Source organism: Fragaria vesca, linkage group LG2, assembly GCF_000184155.1.
Source record: "Fragaria vesca subsp. vesca linkage group LG2, FraVesHawaii_1.0, whole genome shotgun sequence".
Classification (NCBI taxonomy): Eukaryota; Viridiplantae; Streptophyta; class Magnoliopsida; order Rosales; family Rosaceae; genus Fragaria; species Fragaria vesca.
The window spans coordinates 8,376,880-8,396,286 of record NC_020492.1 but is presented as its reverse complement, the minus strand read 5'-3'; the positions used below and the strand labels follow the sequence as shown (position 1 = coordinate 8,396,286).

General features: G+C 38.2%; 3 protein-coding genes across 3 annotated transcripts; 2 read left to right on the top strand and 1 right to left on the bottom strand.

Moving 5' to 3' along the window:
- Nucleotides 1–552: 552 nt before the first annotated feature.
- Nucleotides 553–2,406, bottom strand: LOC101314809 (UDP-glycosyltransferase 74F2-like). The gene is made up of 2 exons (XM_004290062.1): nucleotides 1,724–2,406; nucleotides 553–1,328 (listed from the first exon to the last, which is right to left on the bottom strand). Exons 1-2 carry the CDS (start codon nucleotides 2,381–2,383, stop codon nucleotides 582–584), a joined length of 1,407 nt encoding a protein of 468 aa, XP_004290110.1. The 5' UTR covers nucleotides 2,384–2,406; the 3' UTR covers nucleotides 553–581.
- Nucleotides 2,407–7,253: 4,847 nt separating this feature from the next.
- On the top strand, nucleotides 7,254–14,005 carry LOC101314523. The gene is made up of 3 exons (XM_004290061.1): nucleotides 7,254–7,356; nucleotides 12,981–13,736; nucleotides 13,892–14,005. Exon 2 carries the CDS (start codon nucleotides 13,121–13,123, stop codon nucleotides 13,730–13,732), a length of 612 nt encoding a protein of 203 aa, XP_004290109.1. The 5' UTR covers nucleotides 7,254–7,356; nucleotides 12,981–13,120; the 3' UTR covers nucleotides 13,733–13,736; nucleotides 13,892–14,005.
- A 1,856-nt stretch (nucleotides 14,006–15,861) lies between these two features.
- LOC101314236 (acyl-coenzyme A thioesterase 9, mitochondrial-like) lies at nucleotides 15,862–18,883 on the top strand. Its single transcript, XM_004290060.1, has 5 exons — nucleotides 15,862–16,274; nucleotides 16,857–17,034; nucleotides 17,505–17,971; nucleotides 18,228–18,353; nucleotides 18,460–18,883. The coding sequence occupies exons 1-5, from the start codon at nucleotides 15,906–15,908 to the stop codon at nucleotides 18,625–18,627; spliced, it is 1,308 nt and encodes a 435-aa protein (XP_004290108.1). The 5' UTR covers nucleotides 15,862–15,905; the 3' UTR covers nucleotides 18,628–18,883.
- Nucleotides 18,884–19,407: the final 524 nt, after the last annotated feature.

Below are 19,407 nucleotides of genomic sequence, written 5' to 3'. Positions count from 1 at the left end.
TTCAAACTAACTTGCTAGTTGTTTGCAATTGCTTTCAATTGACTGATTGGTTTGTGACCCATTCCGGCCGGTACGATTGAATTAAAATCAGATATGATGCATGTGGTGCTCGATCTCACAATTCCACAAAGAGTACCCAGCAATCGTTTAACAGAAATATCTCAAGTGCAGAACCAATCAATACTACCCCGACATGGTCTTTACCAGTTCTTAAACACCCAGTAAAACCTAACAATATGCACGCCCTCGTGGCCAAGCTCGTTATTGTTATCAAGTATCAACTATATATAACCTATTCTTCTTCATCAACTATATCTAACCTCGCAGCCAAGTAAGTGCGCACACACACACACACGTATATAATTTGTGTGATAGAACCGAAACGAACATTAGTGTAATACGTATAATAGTTCTTGTGCACTTTCGAAGCTGAATAACTATGGCGTTTGATGAAGGGACTTTGATTCATAAATTTTCACCAGAACACACTTTAAATGATGATATAAATTGACGTACTTTTACAGAATTGAAGGATTATCGCTTGCTATTTTCAGAAACACGTACTGTATATAGCTTGAAACTTAGCTAGCTACATGTACATTTGCATGCTGAACAAGTTTTGCAGTGAACTCATCAATGTTCCTATCAGAACTTCCTCCTTCATCCGCAGCCTTTCCAGCCAGTTCTTTCCACTTCAAAGCATTCTTTGTTATCTCTTTCCCTCTCTCTCCCTCCAATATTTCTCTCACACAACATTCTATTTCTTCCCTTCTCACTATCCCTTTCTCATCAGCTTGAGCTCTAAGCCCCATTTTCCACACATCCATAATATACTTTGCATTAGTGCTCTGGTCAGTCCATTGCGGCACTGCAACCATCGGAACCCCTGAGCTCAATGCCTCCAAAGTCGAGTTCCAACCGCAATGCGTAACAAAACAACCAACAGCTTCGTTTGCCAATACCTCCAACTGGGGACACCATGAGACCACCAAACCCTTCTCCGATATCGCCTCTGCAAACCCTTTTGGAAGCTTGTTTGCTTCTTTTTCTCTGACCACCCACAAGAAGTAGATGTTGCTGTTCTTCAAACCCCATCCCAGTTCCTCCATTTGCTCGGCTCCAAGCTCTGCTAGGCTGCCGAATGAGACGTAAGCTACTGATCCTTTTTGTCGTTCGTTTAGCCATTTCAGGCAGGCATCACTGTTTGGCTTGAAGAGGCTGTAGCCATATTCTTTGTCATCCTCATGTCGTTTATCCAGGTACATGGATGGTATGGTTGGACCGATCGTCCTCAATAATGGCCAGAACTTTGACATCCAATCCGCCTCCTATGCCACAACAATCTATTAGAACAGTCGCATATCAATAAAAAAAGAATCCTAAATAAACGTAGATTACATTTAGTAGTTAACCACAATCGCATGTTAAGCAACAATTTGGATCTGATCAATAGCACTAGTTTGTAAGTATGTATACTAGGCAAGCCATTTGTGGTATATCTGATGTATGTATACTAGGCAAGCCATTTGTGGTATATCTGATGTACCATATATGTAGTTTTACCGATCAAGCATATATGATCTGCACAAAACGGTATGCCTAACTTAACAAAACCATGCAAATTAAACCATCGAAATGACTTCAGATTATGTTGATCTCTAGCTAGTATATAAGCTAGCACAAAACCTAGCAGCACAGAGTGAATTGATCAATCAGCTAGTACCTCTACTTCAAGCTCATAAAATGTGTTGCAGAAGATCCAATCAGCCTTATCAACATTGGAGAACTGATCCACAACCATTCTTAGAAAAGCCGGGTACTGACTGGGAACAGAAACAAAAGAAGGCATATCCGAAGCTCGAAGAGGTACTCGCACCCCCGGAACCAAAATCTCATCAGCCTCATCAGTACTTGGAGGAACTTTGAGCAACCCCTGTTGGACATTGTAGTATATGTTGTCAACAGCACAAGACTGAGTGAAGAAAGTTGCCCCAACAATCCCAAACCTTTTGGCCACATCAAGCGGCCAAGGCATAAACGCATCGTAAACAATACAATGAACCTTATGCCCCAAGTCCGAGAGCTTCTCAATGAGCTCCGTCAGGGTCCTTGACCCGATTTCACGGAATCTGTCCAGATAGTCACCGATATTCTCGGCTACCGCCATACCGCCTTCGTCGTAGCCGTCAGAGATGGTCTCTAATGCAATGGACGTGGACGGCGGTGATGAGAGCTTACGAAATGATCGGGTTGTGGCGAGTGTGACTTTGAGGCCTTTGCGCTGTAAGCGCTTGGAGAATTGGAGCATGGGATTAACGTGACCTTGGGTTGGAAACGGGACGACTAAACAGTGAGCTTTGTAGGCTCTATCTTCCTTCTCCATTTTTCTTCTTCTTCTTCTTCTCTCTGTTTTCTTGGTGTAGTTTGATGATATGAGATTTAAAGCTCTAGCCCGACATACGGTACCAATTATTTAAAGCTCGCTTCAACTATAGCCATCCAAGAACGTACCGGACATGTCTATCTCTGTCGACTCATTTTCTCTTCATTTCAGCCACAGAACTGATAGAAGTTATTGATGATTGGTCCAATATGCGTTAGTGTCTATGTAGTCTTCTTCTATAATCTATAGAGAGGCCAATTGGGAACCAAGTACGTACAAGACGGTTACTCTCTGTATAGAGATTGAGAGCAACAGTTATTGAAAGAGTTCTGGCAAATTCACCATTCACCAACAGAGTTGTGTTTGAAGCAACTACGTACGTCTGGAACGAGCAGACCAAACATGTAAAAATCCCCAGCCGACGCGTGAAACTATGCCATCGACGCATTTAATCTCATTTTTAGGCACTTTTTACATCAGCTAAATAAAGTGAAAAAAGACGAGTTACAAAGCTTTCCAATTGGGCCGACATGAACTAGGCCCAAGTTAATTTTGTAGCTACTCTCTGGCTGCTCGTCTGGGTTCTAATTTGAGTATCATTTGCAGCCTTTACTCGTTGGCCGCGGCAGTCGAGATGAATGGAATGCTACGAGAAAAATTACATAATCAACTCCCAGAATTTCGGCGTCCGAGTTATTTGTATTTCAGTGTCTATACAGGCCGGAGCAAATAAACCAGGCCCAAGTTAATTTGGTAACACTCTCCTTCTCTGCTCGTCTTCGTGTACCCGTGTCTGTCTTTTACATGATCATGATCATTTGTAGCCCTTACTCGTCGGCGGTGGCTGTCGAGATGAATAGAATCATCTGCTTATAGTCTTTCTCATCATTTGCTACGAGAAACATTCCATGATCAAATTCAACTCCCACAAGTTTGCTCTCCTTTCTACTGTACTGTTCTCAATCCATGTTTTACTGAATTTACCCTTCCTCTGTTTATTAACTTCCTTTTCGCTTGTTCGGGTTTGAGTTGGGATGGAAAATTCGTTTGAGTTATTTGTATTTCAGACATAGTTGGTCTCCGGAAGATGATCGAGCGAGTCATATTCCGCAAGTTTGAGAGCTGCTCTTGCTTAATGTGATATCAAATTTCTCAGCATATATCAGGCATGCCCCTCCAGCTTTCTCTCTCTCACTTTATTTTGCTTTTCGGGTGAAAATTATTATCTTATCTTGAATTAGTGGATGTTTCACTGAATTAGAATTTTGACTGTATTGACGAATATGTTTACGTTTTGAGTGTTGTTCACATTTCACTAGGTTATCTTAGATTCTTAGTGTTTTGGGCAGTTTGTTCCATTCCTGGCGTTGTTCCCAGAAAACTGAATGTTATGAGCTATGGGCATAGTTTCTTAAGATGATATGGGGCTCGTACATATTTTCAATTGCACTATTGACATTTGATAGCAGTAGTGCAAGTTATTTGAACTGTCTTGAAATCTATGACCAGCAGCAATTTTATAGTACCAGCTATCAAGAAAGATCATGTAGAAGAACGTGATATATCATGTCTATAATTTAGGATATTCCTTCTGCTATTAACATTAGAGATCATCATCGACCAGTCATGGTCCTCCTGTTGTGGTGTTTTATGCCAATAGACCTGGTAGTTACGTCTGATGTTCAAATGAATGTTTACAAATTTTACGTATAGTTAAGAATTTGTCAAAATAAAATAGAATAAAATACATAAACTGACTAGTGTGATGCACCACTCAGTTAGTCAGTGATATACATAATTGAAGTATCTTTGTTGGATACCATATTGGCCAACAACAAAATCCTGATCAGCAGGGGAAGATTAGGTGAGATGTAAGGTTTTACTACTCTTGTCACCCTCTGCAATGTGGTTATGGTGGTAAGTGGGATGCTCAAGTTGACAATAAAAATGAATAACATGTCATTTGTTTTATTTACTTGTCTGTTTGTTTATTTTGACAGCAAGACTTTTTTAATTCAGACTGTTCTGACTTGGGAGGTTTAGGTTATGCTTACTTGGAAAGAACAATTCAGATTCAAGAACACCACTAAAAATATTAAGCTCATCTCCTTCTCTGCACTCACAAGAACTAATGTCGCATTTTTCTGCACTTCTTGAATCAATAAAACCTTAACAGCTTGCGTAAGGTACACCTTGCGAATTACAATTGATCGAATCCACCTTACGTTTGGCTTCCCCACCTCTTTCCTTTTGCTTTTTGTCTTTGATATTCATCTACTCTTGTTTGTTCTTCATACTCTAATCACCAGAAGAAAAAAAAACAGCAAAAAGAAAAAAAGTTTTTATTGTTGTTCATTTATTTCCTTTCATTGTGAATTTTTCTCTTTGCTTATTCATCCAGAAAAGAAAAGAAAAAAAAAGTAGTACATCCTCTCTTTGATCCTTTATTTTCATGTCCTTCGATTCGTTGTCATCAATTCAGTTATTCTGTGAATTGTTCGTTGCTTTCCGTGGTGGTTCGTTTCTTTCATTCCTGGTCTTTAACTCAATTTTGATTTCTTCGCTCAAATATTCTGTGAATCTGTATTCAAATCACGGGCAAGAAAAGTATGTCTCGCCTTCCTTCCTTCCTTCCTTCATTCATTCTTTCCTTCCTTTTTTGCTTTCCTAGATCATAAAAGAAAAAAAGAAACTCAGAGAAGACAAATGGCAGATATTGTGATTACAGTTGTTGGAAAATTGACCGAGTACACAGCCACACCTGTTCTGTGACAGTTTGGCTATCTAATATTCTACAAGAACAATGTTCAAGATGTCACCAAGAAGGCTACAACTCTGACTGTCAAAAGAGATGGGGTACTACAAGGTGGAGGGAGCAAACAGAAACTTAGAGGCTATTCTTCCTGTCGTTCACGACTGGTTGAACCGAGTAAAGGAGACCATCGAAAAAATGGAGGAATGTTTTAATAAAGGAAGAGTAGAGAAGGCAACTACATGCTGCAGCTTTAATGGATTAAGAAAGAAGACTTTAAGTGAATACGTTAGTTCAAACGTATTCAACTAGGGTTCTAATGATAGTAGCCGTGTTAACTGATATATAGTTTGTACTTGATTCTTTTTATATTAGTTAAAGACGTGATAGGGTTATTTTTTTTTTTTTTTTTTTTTTTTAAGCCTAGTTTGAATCCCCACAGCACGACTGCACGTTCTGTTCTTAACATCTTTAACAATTCATTCGGATCAGATAGGAGGAGGTTGGCCCTGGCATTTTTCGTTTGCAAGTTAAAAAGAAAAGTCTCTTTCAAATTGATGTGTTGTAACATTTTCAAATTGATACAATCGTTAAAGAAACAGTATTGAAATTTGCGCACCCTATTTTACCTTCTACACATCATTTGTGCTGCTTTTACCAGAATGCCCTTATTTGTTTATCTCATTCTCTCTCTTTAGTGGGTGGGCTGTTTTTCCAGACCTCGCGTCAGTCCACGCTTGGGGAATTGTTCCCTTCATTTCTTCATCCCTTTCTTTCATTGTACATATTCTTGATCAAGTCCATAATTCCTGCCATAGGGTCCTTCTCTTTATCCAGATTCGGCTTTAGCTTGTTCTCCTTGAAACTTTAATCAATGTGATCAGTGATCACGACCCTTGTAGGCTTAACTAGCACCTTTTATTTCTCTCGGACAATCTTGTTATGGAGTTTAGGTATCCTTGGACATCATGCAATTCGATATTGACCGGAAGTGGGCTTAATCTCGGTCTCCATTTTCTCCTTATCAACTTTGTTACCCTTCCATCAAATTTGTTATTTTAGGTTTTCAAGATTAACCAATTTACTTATCAAAATTTCAAAATGACCAACTTTAACCTTTGATTTTCAGAATTAATTCATGTTTGGATGAAGAAATTATCAAATTAAAAAATTAAAATAACGAATTTATTATATGAACTTTCGCTCTTCTCATATATTTCGAGAAGATAACAGAGTTGCAGATGCATTGGCAAATGAAGGGATAAAGTCTTCAGGTTTGACGTAGTGGGACTTGCCCCTAAATTTTATTATTTCTCTTTGTAATAACGATTGGTTTGGGCTTTCCCACTTTTCGTTTCTGTTAGCTTTTGTTGTTTTGTTATGAGTTATAGGTTTGTTTTTTGTTTTTGATAAGAGTTGAGTTAGGTCCCTCATACTATGGTGTATACTATGGTGTATTTATCTTTTTTCTTTTCAATAAATTACCCTTGTTTCATTGAGATTTAAGAAAAAAAGAAAAACAAATTAAAATGACGAAAATGTAGCAAATTGGCCAATTTTAAAAAACATAAGGTAGCAAATTGGCTAATTATAAAAACCTAGGGTAGTAAATTGACTAATTTTAAAAAACATAAGGTAACAAATTGGCTAATTGTAAAAACTTAGGGTAGCAAATTAGCTAAAATGAAACTTAAGGTAGCAAATTGACATAAAGTGAAAGTTATGGTAGCAATTTGGCTCAAAAGTTAATTTTTATTTAAAAATTGAAAATTGTCTATGGCATTTTTTAAATGTAATTTACCAATTGTAAAATTGAAGTCTTCATGTTTGATAAATTTAGATAGTGCCTTAACGATTATCTACTTAAGAACTAAATGATTGAGATGAAAAAATATGGTTAAAATCTCGGTTATGTGGTAATATTTATGTGCTTTCTTCCCCGTGATGATAAGGTATACCCTATCTTCTCAGCAGGATTTGACAGGTTACTTGATGAAGGGAAAGAGTATATTTTTGAGTCCGTTACCGCGCCCACTCTGGACCCAGTCTGTAATGCTTTAAAGCTTTAGTTGAGTGGTGAAGAGCAAAAGAATAAACTGGGGATCATAAGAGTCAAGATCAGTACTGTTGATCATCTCTCTACTGATCCTGGCAGTCTGGCACCCCAGTTTTTCTGCATTTCTCTTCTTCGATCAACAACTCAACTGTTCGAAGGAAAAAGGTACGCGGTAGCTGCCCTTTGCAATCGAGTTCCATGCAATTCTGTCTTTCTTTTGTCATAAACTCACAATATTTTGCTGAAGCTCAGTTACATTTGTTTTTTTTGTTGTCCTACTTTCGTCTTGCTCCCTTCATACCAAAAAAAATAAAAAATAAAAATAAAAATAAATACTGCCTTTGTTCGTCCACCCTCTCTCCTTTTGCTTCCTAGTTATTGTTTAATCAATTCAAGTGTTCTGTGAATCTTTACTCATACAAGAAGAAGAAAAAAAATAATAAAAAAAATCCTGCTGTTGTTTGTAGTTCCTTCCTTTCTTTATTGCTCATTGATTTTGTCACTTCAATTATTTTGTGAATCTGAATTTTCTCGGTTTCAAAGCACACCAGAAAAAAAAGAAGCCCTTTCTTCAAGTCCTTGTCTTTGCAGTATTCTTTCGTTTATTCCATTTCTGATCCTTCCTAGTCACCATCAAAAGCAAAATCGAGTAGACAAATGGCAGATATTGTCATTACAGTTGTTGGAAAGTTAGCGGAGTACACAGTGGAACCTGTTCTGCGACAGTTTGGTTATCTGATTAACTACAAGAGCAATGTTGAAGATATCACCATGAAGGTTACAACTCTGACTGCTACAAGAGACGGGGTACAGTTACGTGTGGATGGAGCAAAGAGGAACTTGGAGGTTATTCTTCCCGAAGTTCAGAACTGATTGGAACGAGTACAGCAGACCATACAAGAAAAGGAGACATGTTTTGAAGAAGGAAGAGTAGCCAAGGCAACAACATGCTGCAGCTCCAATGGATGGTGTCCAAATCTGAAGGGTCGTCATTCCTCGAGTAGGAAAGCAGCGAAGATGGCTGTAAAGCTTGATAAGCTTATTACAGATGGAAATTTCACCACAATATCATGTCCTGCTCCTCCGCCGAAGCTTGACTATCCTGCCATACCATATTATGAGGATTCCACTCAGGCCCTGGTGAAGCCACATGAAGGGGCTAGCTCCTCCTCTAGAACATCCAAACCTGCTAAAGTACATGTGCCTATGGATCTCTCTGAGCGTCTTGAATACAGGCTGCCTTATACAAAGGATCTCTTGACGGCTCTGCAAGATGACAAGATCAGCATGATTGGCATTATTTCTGGGACATTCAGACAGAGAGATACGGTAACAACTAAAGAGTTCACCAAAAGAATGAAACACAGAAATCTCTTTGACGAGGTTGTGATGGCAGTTGTGTCTCAGCATCCAGACTTGAAACAAATACAAGATGAGATTGCAGAAATGCTGGACCTGAAATTAGAGGAGAATGGGAGTTTGGTGGAACGGGCAGAGAGGCTACGAGCTCTTTTACTGGCATCAGGTTCTAGGAGGATTCTTGTAATACTGACTGATGTCTGTGGAATACTTGATTTGGATGCAATTGGAATTCCTCATCTTGATATCATGAAAAGCTGCAAGATCATGTTGATTTCAGAACTACAAGATGTGTTTGGTGAAATGGGGACTCAGAGCAATTTCAGATTGATATTACATTCCACTCCCGTAGCAAGTGCTGTTGAGTTTGAGTCAAGAATTTCAGTCATCAGAGATGTAATGGATGCACTGACAGATGATGAATCCAATCCCATTGTAATATGTGGGATGGGGGGTATCGGGAAAACAACTTTGGTGATGGAGATTGGTGGAAAAGCAGGTGAAGTACAACTGTTTGATGAAATTGCAATTGCAGAGTTCATCCAAGAACCTGATCTCATCAAAATTCAAGGTCAAATTGCCAAAGCTCTGGGCCTGGAACTTACAGGAGAAGACGACAGAGCAGCTAAGTTACGTGAAAGATTATCATAGGGTACTAACAATGTCCTTTTAATATTGGACAATATTTGGACACAATTAAATTTGTGGGAAATAGGGATTCCAATTTCCCGTGATCAAAAATGTTGTAAACTTCTGGTAACATCACGGAACCAAGATATTTTCAAAGAGATGAAAACCAGAGAACATTTCCCCATTGGTGGTTTGCCAAAACATGATGTGTGGAGTTTGTTTAAGAAGGTGGCAGGAGGTTCCATTGAATCCGATCTCAAGGTGCGTCCAATAGCAGAACAAGTTCTTGCTGAATGTGATGGTTTACCAGTTGCAATTTCTACAGTTGGAGGGGCACTACAAGGTAAAAGCATTCCAAAATGGAGAAATGCACTTAGAGAACTAAGAAATGCTTGTCCTGAAAACGTGCCAGGAGTGATAAAGCATGTGTATGGAAAAATAGTGTTCAGCTACGAATGTCTACCAAGCGAGCAAGCCAAGTCATGTTTTTAGCTATGTTGTCTATTTCCAGAAAGTGAAGATTTTCATATTGAATTGTTGGTTAGAATTGCGATTGGGCTTGGGCTTGGTTCAATATCTGAAGGAAGGGATTGCGTAGAAACGTTGGTTGACACACTCAAAACTCAAAAGTCGATCCTTATTGTTAGCCGGGGATAAGGAAAAGTGTGTCAGAATGCATGATGTGGTGCGTGATGTAGCCGTGTATATAGCCTCCCAAGAGTTTGCACAAAAGAAGAATGATGAGTCTGAAAAGAGAATCGTGTTAAGACATGGACCCGAAGTGAACAAGAATAATTTTGTCGATGAATCTAGATCTGAGGAATCTGCATATTGTCGTTCACTGACAACCTGTACTAGTTCTACTGAACTTTTACTAATGAGGGTCAAATATAGAAGTGCACTGATGCTGCGGACCACAATTTTCGATGGAATGGAAGACCTTAAGGTTTTATTGATCGGGAATTCAATCCTCCCATCCCTTCCACTTTTGAAAAATATTCAAACACTTGTTCTAGTGCGTTGCCGTCTCAATAATATTGATGTGATTGGAGAGCTACGGGCACTCATGATACTCGATTTAAGTTATTCTAAAATCAAGCAGTTGCCTGACACATTCAAAAATTTATTCAATCTGAGACTGTTGAATTTGACGGGATGTGATGAGCTTAAAGTAATCTCACCGGCCCGGTGTTATATCGAGTTTATCTCGACTAGAAGAATTGTACATGCGGGGTAGCTTTGAAGATTTTTGGGTGGTTGAGAAACTGGGCTCAGCAGAGCATTGGATCTCTCAAACACCTTGGCTCTCTCAAACAAAGCATTGGCTCTCTCAATGGGAGGACGGGGATGCCGAACCAGAACAAGTCGACAGGTGGAAGAGACTCAACAGATTGGCGGTTGAGAAACCAGAGGAAGTCAACGACCTTGGACGTCTGTTCCGAGGCTTTGTTAATGATGTTTATGCTTCAAAAGGAAACTACGACCAGGTCACAAGGTGGGCCAACTCTATGGACTGGAGAGTTGGGTTACTTTCAGAGCTGCTTTCCTTGTCCCGTTTGACTACTTTGGAAGTGGTTTTACCACCTAGTGAGATTCTGCGGACCAGTAAGCTATTTCATAAGCTTGACAGATTTAAGATCTCTATAGGATGGGGGCCTAATGCTTCTTTGTATGACTTGGACAGTAATCACTTGAGTGTTGAGTGTCTAGATCTTGCGGGTACTGGAATCAGCTTGTTGTTAAAGAAAACCAAGACCCTCGAGTTAACGAAGATGAAGAATTTGACAGATCCTCTCAATGTGTGGGATGTTAACTGTTATGCAAGCTTGAAGTCACTTACCCTTGAAGACTGTGATTCTCTAGAATATCTGATTGACATGACACTTGAGAAGCATACTCCACAAAGTGTCTTCCCTGTCTTGAATATGCTGAGAATCATCGGAGCAAAGAGGCTAAAAGAGATTTTTCATGGTGACCTGCCACCAGGCTCGCTTCAGAAACTAAAATATCTATGGTTATTTCATCTTCCTGAATTGACGACCATTTGATGGAAGGGAGATCTACATTTACTGGCAGATCTCAAGTCCATAAGAATAAATGATTGCCAGTCTGTAGAAGCAATTTTTGGCTTGGAAGGATCGGAACATCATGTCAAAGAGATCAACTTCCTTAGTTTGACAGAGTTGCAACTCGAAGGTCTACCATGCTTCACCGGGATCAGCAAAAGTACTTGTAAAGGGCTGAATAGGCAACTGGAAGTCAGCAGTCTCTACCGAGATAGTTTGACTGATGAGCAGTCACTTTTCTCCGACCCCAAGGTATATGTTCCTTTTCTGAAATAGTTTTCTTTTTACATGGTCACTATGACATCCCATGTTTACAAGTAAATTTTCATCTTTCACTTTTTCAAATTACCATTTGTGATTTGACTATCTGTTGCTAAGGTCATGTCATCCTTTTTCTTTTTCTTTTTTGGTTATGTCATCCTTTTTTTTATTCTGTACTTCATACGAAGACGGAGATTTGAATGGTGAACAACATATATAGATCCAATGTCTACAATATTGCCTTATTTCTAAGTCGCAGTTTAGTTTTTGCATTTTTCTTTTCAATTTGAGTCTCAGAATAATAAGAAATTATCTTCCGTCTAGTTTTAGGGATTTTTTTACACAGTAACTGAAGACTTTCTCATTGTTATTTACATATTTATAATTTTATATGACAGTACCTACGTTTTCAGTTCCAAATTTTTTTTGCGGACTAAGCTACTAGACACATTTTCGGATCTTAAAGATACAATTTTGTTTTTTTGTATTCTATTTCAAAATTTATTTTTGAAAATTATTCTTAAAAACGTTACCAGATAGAGCCTAAAATTCCCATTAACCCTAGCCTATAGACTAAAGACTATTCGGCCTAAAGACTATAAAAGTATGTTTCCAACCAACCCAACCCAACCAAACCAAACATTCTCTATTTTTTTATTGATTATTTATTTTTGAACCATTTACCCTCACTCTGTAAATAGAGATGGCAAAAGTCCGGTTTCCAATCGTCAAAATCCTTTCACTGGTCGCTCGAATCCGGTCACTGACCCTCTATTGACTCTTATTGCCGAATAGACCCCTCTATTGTCCAATGAACCATCTATTTCCCAACAGACCCCGTATTGCCCCCCTAATTGACCTTACTGTAGAATAGTACTTTGACCCGAATAACCAATCAAAGTACTTGTATAGGGCTGGATAGTCACTTTCTTTTTACTTTGTTACATCTTTGCAAGTAAGTTTCTATCTTTTACGTTTTAAATTACTAATTACAATTTGATTATCTATAACTAAGGTTATATCTTCCGTTTTTTCTTTTTTCTAACTTTGGATGAAGAAAGTGATTTGAATGAACATATATAAAGGATTAATTGAGTAGTTCAAATGATGGTGGTTGTGTCATTTTAGTGATTTACCTTATTTCTAAGTTTTTTTTTTTTTTTTCTTAAATAAGAGAGCAAAATCTATTAAAACTAGAAACACCATATGAAACCAGTGTTTACAGCATGCATTACCTTATTTCTAAGTTGGAGTTTAGTTTTCCATTTTCCTTTTCAATTTGATCTCAAAATAATAGAGTAAATTGAGGATCTTCGGACAAGGCTACTGTGTCTTGTTTTTAAAATAAAAAAAATTCTTAAATATATGTATTGTTGTTAGTTTGTTACTGTAAACCATTGTACAAGTAAAATTGGGAGACAGTACTACATTATTATTAACTGATCTCAATGTATCTGCATGTTGTCTTTCCAGTCTTGACAACCCTATCCATTGAACGCCTGGGCGAGTTGAAAAAGATATGGAATGGCCAACTTTCATCCACCTCTTTCTCTGAATTAAGAAGGCTCGCTGTCAGGCAATGTGACAAACTATTGCATTTGGTACCGACACAAATGCAAAATAGATTGCAGAAATTGGAGTACATAGCCGTGCAACTCTGTTCTTCTCTGGAAGAGATTTTTGAAGTGAGAAGATTGACCGTCAATGAAAGGAATGCTTCAGTTCCTCGGTCAGACAAATTACCTTCAAATATTTCCCAACCTGATCAAGGAATGCAAATAAATGATATCAAGGGTTGCAAACAATCTTGCCAAGGCTTTCAGAATTTAATTGGAATGTATATTGGTGCTTGTGGTAGTTTGAGATACCTGCTCTCTCCTTCGATTGCTAGAGGTTTTGTCAAGCTCCAAAAACTAGAGATAGAGAATTGCCAGAAAATGGAAGCAATAATCGCAGCAGATGGGGGTGAAGAAACAGAGAATGAAAGCATGCTCCCTCGGCTAGATAGTTTGGATCTTAAGAATCTACCAAATCTTGGAAGCTTTTCGCAAGGCAGATATACTTTTGATTGCCCACTAGTGAGACGGATCTGTATTATCGGGTGCAACAAAATGAACAAATTTTGTTTAGGATCCCTCCACATATCATGGGGAGTGCACATAGGTGTCCGTAATTCTGGTGAGAGTCTAAGGCGTGAGCTCGAGGATAGCAGGAAAACAGGCTGACCAGGTATGCAATTTCAATTCTGACTTCTGACTGTTGTAGAGTGCAATCATATGTGTTTTGACTTAGCATCAGAATAAATGTGTAATCTGTCAAATATGTTTCAATGTGGATCAAATTTTGAAGATTAATTTGGGCGTGGTGAATTTCTGCTTGTGCAGAGCAGCTTGGTACAGGTTGGTTGGGATGTTGCTTATGTCTACCGCATTTTCTGCTCGAGCCGACTTCAACCTGCGGAGCGGTGGCGACACAGTTCTATCTAGTTATGTGATAAATAGAAAAGAAAAAAAATATAGTTGGTTTACTTTGTAGTTTGAATCCTTGTATCTCAGAGTTTTTGTTATAATTTGGGTGAGAGAGGAGTTATATTTGTTGTGTGATGATTTGGTAAAAATAAAAAAAAATAAAAAAATAGGGAGGTTATTTGTTGTTTGTGATACTGTTATTTAGGTGTGTAATTTGAAATTCTCTTCATTTTCTAAAATTAATGTTGAACAGTATGTATGTGTACTGTAGTGACAGTGTAAACTAACCCCCATTTGCCAACCCTCCATCGCAAAAATTGACAAAGCAAATCCTTCCCCCATCGCGGGCTACTCCATATCATAGAAGACAGAAGACCTCCCATCTGCCAACACACTCGTCCATTTGACTCTACGAAGTACTTTGCTTGTAACGCCTGCATATGAACCAATAACAGCATATATTATCTTATTCTTTTGTCCTACCGCCCTCTCCTATAACAGCATACATTGTTCAACTGAAGTAACATTCTCCAAATTGGTATATGCTATTTAAAAATGCACATGTGCTTGTATTTTTGACTGTATTGCAACATATTTTTATTTTTATTTCTGAAATGGGTGAGTACGGTTGTCTTTAAGTCTTGATTATTATTCCTAAGAACATCTTTAACATTGTACTCTCTACTTTCACATCTTAGCTATTTTAGAGAGCGTGTTTAACTTTTTTGGATGTTTTAGGAGCTCCAGCAAACTAGCCAAACTTGAGCTATTTATGACTTTTAGCTATCTTGCTAGCTATATTATCGCTAGCTATATTTAGCTAGCGAGACGACTCAAATGAGGCTAGCTATAATTTAATACATTCCATGTAAGATATTTTATGTGATATATAAATATATTTAAACTATTTAATTTCTATTTGAAGAATAATGTTGATGTAATGCTAGCTAAAATAGAGAGCATTGATGCAACTACATTTCTAAAATGGCTAACCAAAATAACATTTTAGCTAATTTGACTAAAATTTAACTTAGAAATAGCTAGCATTACTAAAGATGCTCTAAGACTCTCAACTAAACATATACATTCTATCAAACGTCATTTAACAAAGAGTGTATAATTGGTTACTCTATTTTTTGTTTAAATTTTAACACATATCAGAAAGGGAAACCTTTCTAATGAGGACCCTTAAGTTGAGGACTTTTCGGCTTATCCCACCTTTCGATCTTATATCCATATCTTGACCGTTCAGTTTATAGGTATTTATGAGTAGATCATTTCTCTAAATTTTCAGCTATATTAAAAATTGTTAAGACATTCATAAGTGTGATTTATCAATTATGAACTTGAACGGTTCATATTTGACAGATTTCGTTCGTCTATTAATTTGATCTAGTTTGTTATCTTAACGAACACCAATTTGGCTGAAAATTTGTAAAAATGATCTATTCATATAAACCTAAAAACTGAACGGATGAGATGTCAAAATGTGATAAAAAAATAAATTTTTTAAACCATAAACCAAAAAGTCCTTAACTTAAAAGTACGGGCTCCCACCATATACGTATTGCAACATATTCTTATCTATCTACATGTATTGAATTTATAAAATAAAAGAAGTTAAATACATTTTAATAAAATTGCAGAATACATCAAGGGCATAAAGTCACCAAAAGTTTATTCCATTAATCAATCTCCTCCAAACTAGCAACATTTTCAGAATGTGTACCATCTGATCGTTTTAAAGATTCGGTTACATGGAGTCAATAACCCAGAAACAGACGTGAATCATGTACCCCATAAAAGCAAAGCTACCTTGTTCAACACTTCACCAAATCTTAAACTACCAAAACTCAACCGAGTCATCTCCCTAAAGTCTATCTATCCTCTGTTTCCCCATAAACCAAATTCCAAGACACCCAAAAACTCAATGGACCCAAACTCATCTCCTCCCAATTCCAACACCACCATTCCGGTGGTGGCAACCCTCCCTGCTTACGGGTCGGACTCTTCGACCAGGCCCATCAGCTTGTGGCCCGGAATGTTCCACTCGCCGGTGACCCAGGCACTGTGGGAAGCGAGGTCCCACATGTTTGAGAGGCTCTTGGACCCACCTGTAGACGCTCCTCCCCAGAGCGAATTGCTGAACAAGACTCCATCACAGAGCAGGACTACAATTCTCTACAATTTCTCTAGTGATTTTATACTGAGGGAGCAGTACAAGGATCCTTGGAATGAGGTCAGAATTGGGAAGCTGCTTGAAGACCTTGATGCTTTAGCTGGTACCATTTCTGTCAAGGTAACACTTTTCAGTCTTTCTGTGTTTTGTTGGAGTCTTAATTTCTGTGTTTGGATATATGGGTTTTGCTTCAAATGTGGTAACTTGAACTGGAATGTGATCGGTTGTGGATTCATATCATATCAAATGTGTTTTTCTCGATCTGATGCCATTATACCAGTGCATTTATCGAAAATTGGCGATAGTTAGGCTGAATTGCACTTTGAATCAATAAGCCTGAGCTTTCGAACATTCAACATTTGTAGCCTTGAAGATAATAAATGAGGAATGTGTCTTGTTTGCTGGTATGTGCGGCTGTGTTCAGTTTTCTTGCTGAGTCCTAAAGTAGTAAGATGGCCGTATGCATTATCCAAAGAAGCAGCGAAAGTTATGCTTACAGACAGTTGCTCCAGTTTATAATCTACTTGTATGACATAGAGCACTAAATATGCACCAGTGTTCTCTACCACACAATATTCACTTAATGGAGCTATCCAAGCTATGTGCCATGTTGATACGTATGAGTTTCTAGCTTACTATTTGCATGTGTTTTTTGTGTGGTGATCACCTTGAATTTGTGATATGTTTTTGCTCGTGGATTAGCACTGCTATGCTGTTGATACCACAACAAGGCCACTCTTGCTGGTCACTGCATCTGTTGACAAAATTGTCCTGAGGAAGCCAATTAGTGTTGACATTGACCTGAAAATTGTTGGTGCTGTCATTTGGGTGGGGCGGTCATCTATTGAGATCCATCTAGAAGTCACTCAATCCACAAAAGGTACTCTTAACTCTGAGGTACCTTTAGTTTTGAGAGATTGATCATCTTTCAAGTTGATAGAACTTTTTTCCCCAGCATCATCCTCTATTAAGTGTATGTTTTGTCTATATTTTTTTTGTGTGAGACATTTATCAATTGATATGTGATGAGAAACAGACTGATGTACCCAGGTACTAAATTGTCTTTTTGATGTATCAAATTATGAGATTTGGTGTTTACTTCTAACTTCTAAGTTAAGTTTAAAGAAATGTAACTATATATTTTGAAACCCCAAGTGTAATCTCATGTAAAATCCAAGAAAATGCCTGTTAAAAGACTGATTATCAAGTCTGTCAACTAAATAAAGGATCTTCATATTATATGCCCACACAGCTAATTGTTTACCTGTCCACATTGTGTCCTCTTTCTCTGAAGTGGTTGGTTTATGACGTGACTAATGCGACTTAACAAAGAAAATTTCTTTGTAAAAGGCTGTGGCACTTCGGACTCGTTAGCCCTTTCAGCCAACTTCATATTTGTGGCTCGTGACTCTAAGACTGGGAAGGCTGCTCCAGTTAACAGGCTCTTACCAGAAACTGAAAGAGAACAATTTCTTTTCAAGGAAGCAGAAGCCAGAAATAATCTGAGGAAAAGAACGAGAGGAGGACAAAAAAGAGAGTTTGAGAATGGAGAAGTAAATAGACTTGAAAGCCTGTTGGCCGAGGGAAGGATATTCTGTGATATGCCTGCCTTGGCAGACAGAGATAGCATTCTTCTGAGGGACACTAGCTTAGAGAACTCATTGATCTGCCAACCACAGCAGAGAAACATACATGGTCGGATATTTGGAGGATTTTTAATGCACCGAGCATTTGAATTGGCTTTCTCCACAGCTTATGCCTTTGCTGGCCTGGTTCCTTGCTTTCTAGAAGTCGATCTTGTTGACTTCTTGAGACCTGTGAGTACCCTGCAGACATCCTTCTTCCTTATTAACTTTTAGCATTACTCATATTGTTATTGTCTTATCTTTCACTTGAAATTCGAATAATCATCTTGTGGGACTCTTTTTGCTATTTTCATATCCAATATATCTTTCATCTGGTATTTTGGGTTTCCCCATGGACTTTGATTAGGAGATGGAGTATAAGCTAGCTATATTGCCATTCATTCATTTCTATCGTGTTGTTGTGTAAGGATATATGTTTGATGTGCAGGTGGATGTTGGAGATTTCCTGCGTTTCAAATCTTGTGTTCTCTACACAGAAGTTAATCCAGATCAGCCTCTGATCACAATTGAAGTTGTTGCTCATGTTACCAGGCCTGAGCTCAGGTCCAGTGAGGTATGTTCCTACCTGTTGCATATGTAAAGAACAATAAAGATATTGTAAGCTGACTGCCCTGGGAATTTAAGACGTGCATATCTTTACTATCTCATGTTTGAAACAGGTATCGAATACATTTTATTTTACTTTCACCGTACGTCCCGAGGCAAAGGCCACAAAAAATGGATTTAGGATACGGAATGTGGTTCCAGCAACAGAAGAGGAAGCACGACGTATACTGGAGCGCAAGGATGCTCAGGCCTTGCTTTCATCAACACTCGTGACTAAATAAACACGTAACATGAATTCCAAACTATGTAATACAAAAGGTAGTGTAGGGAAGATCCGAATATCATCATCCATATTGGAAAGAAAAAATAAAACCTTGAAGAATAGGCTGTTGTTTATTTTGCTAGGAAATGTAACTCTACAGATGAGGAAGCATAAACCTCCTGTGATCCTTTCGAATCACATCTGTTCCATGTAGTGCCTTGAAGGACATATCATGTATACCAGATGGTCTAACTATTATTCAATAATAATACAAATTGAATTCCATAGATCAAATCGTAGAATCATTAGACCTGCATTGCTTATTCATGTCTCCTGCGTTTATTTGGTTAACAAAATCTAGGTTTTGTGGATGTGAAGAGTCACAGGTCGCAGAATTTCAGACACTGCAAGCACTTTGCCCTCTGCATTTTATTGAGGAGTATGATTGGAGAAGAAGATGCTTCTGTAAAGAGCAAGATGATGTGGATGAAGACTGAAGTTGGAGGAAGAACCGAAGATGTGTGGTTCAACATCTTCCCTGACAAGATTCGAATTATCAGGCCACACCAATCTGATTAGCCAAACACATGATTGGAAAATCCAGTTTTGCAATCCGATATGACAGACATGGCCAAATAAGTAGTCCATGTACTATTTTAGGTGCAAGAGGTGACATCTTTGTTGCCAATGGCCATGTTTGATGCCCCATAGAACTGTCGAAACGCTTAACAGGTCTTGTCATATCTGATACATATATCCCACATGCATGGAGGTCTGTCTCTTTTCTAGTCCATGTTGT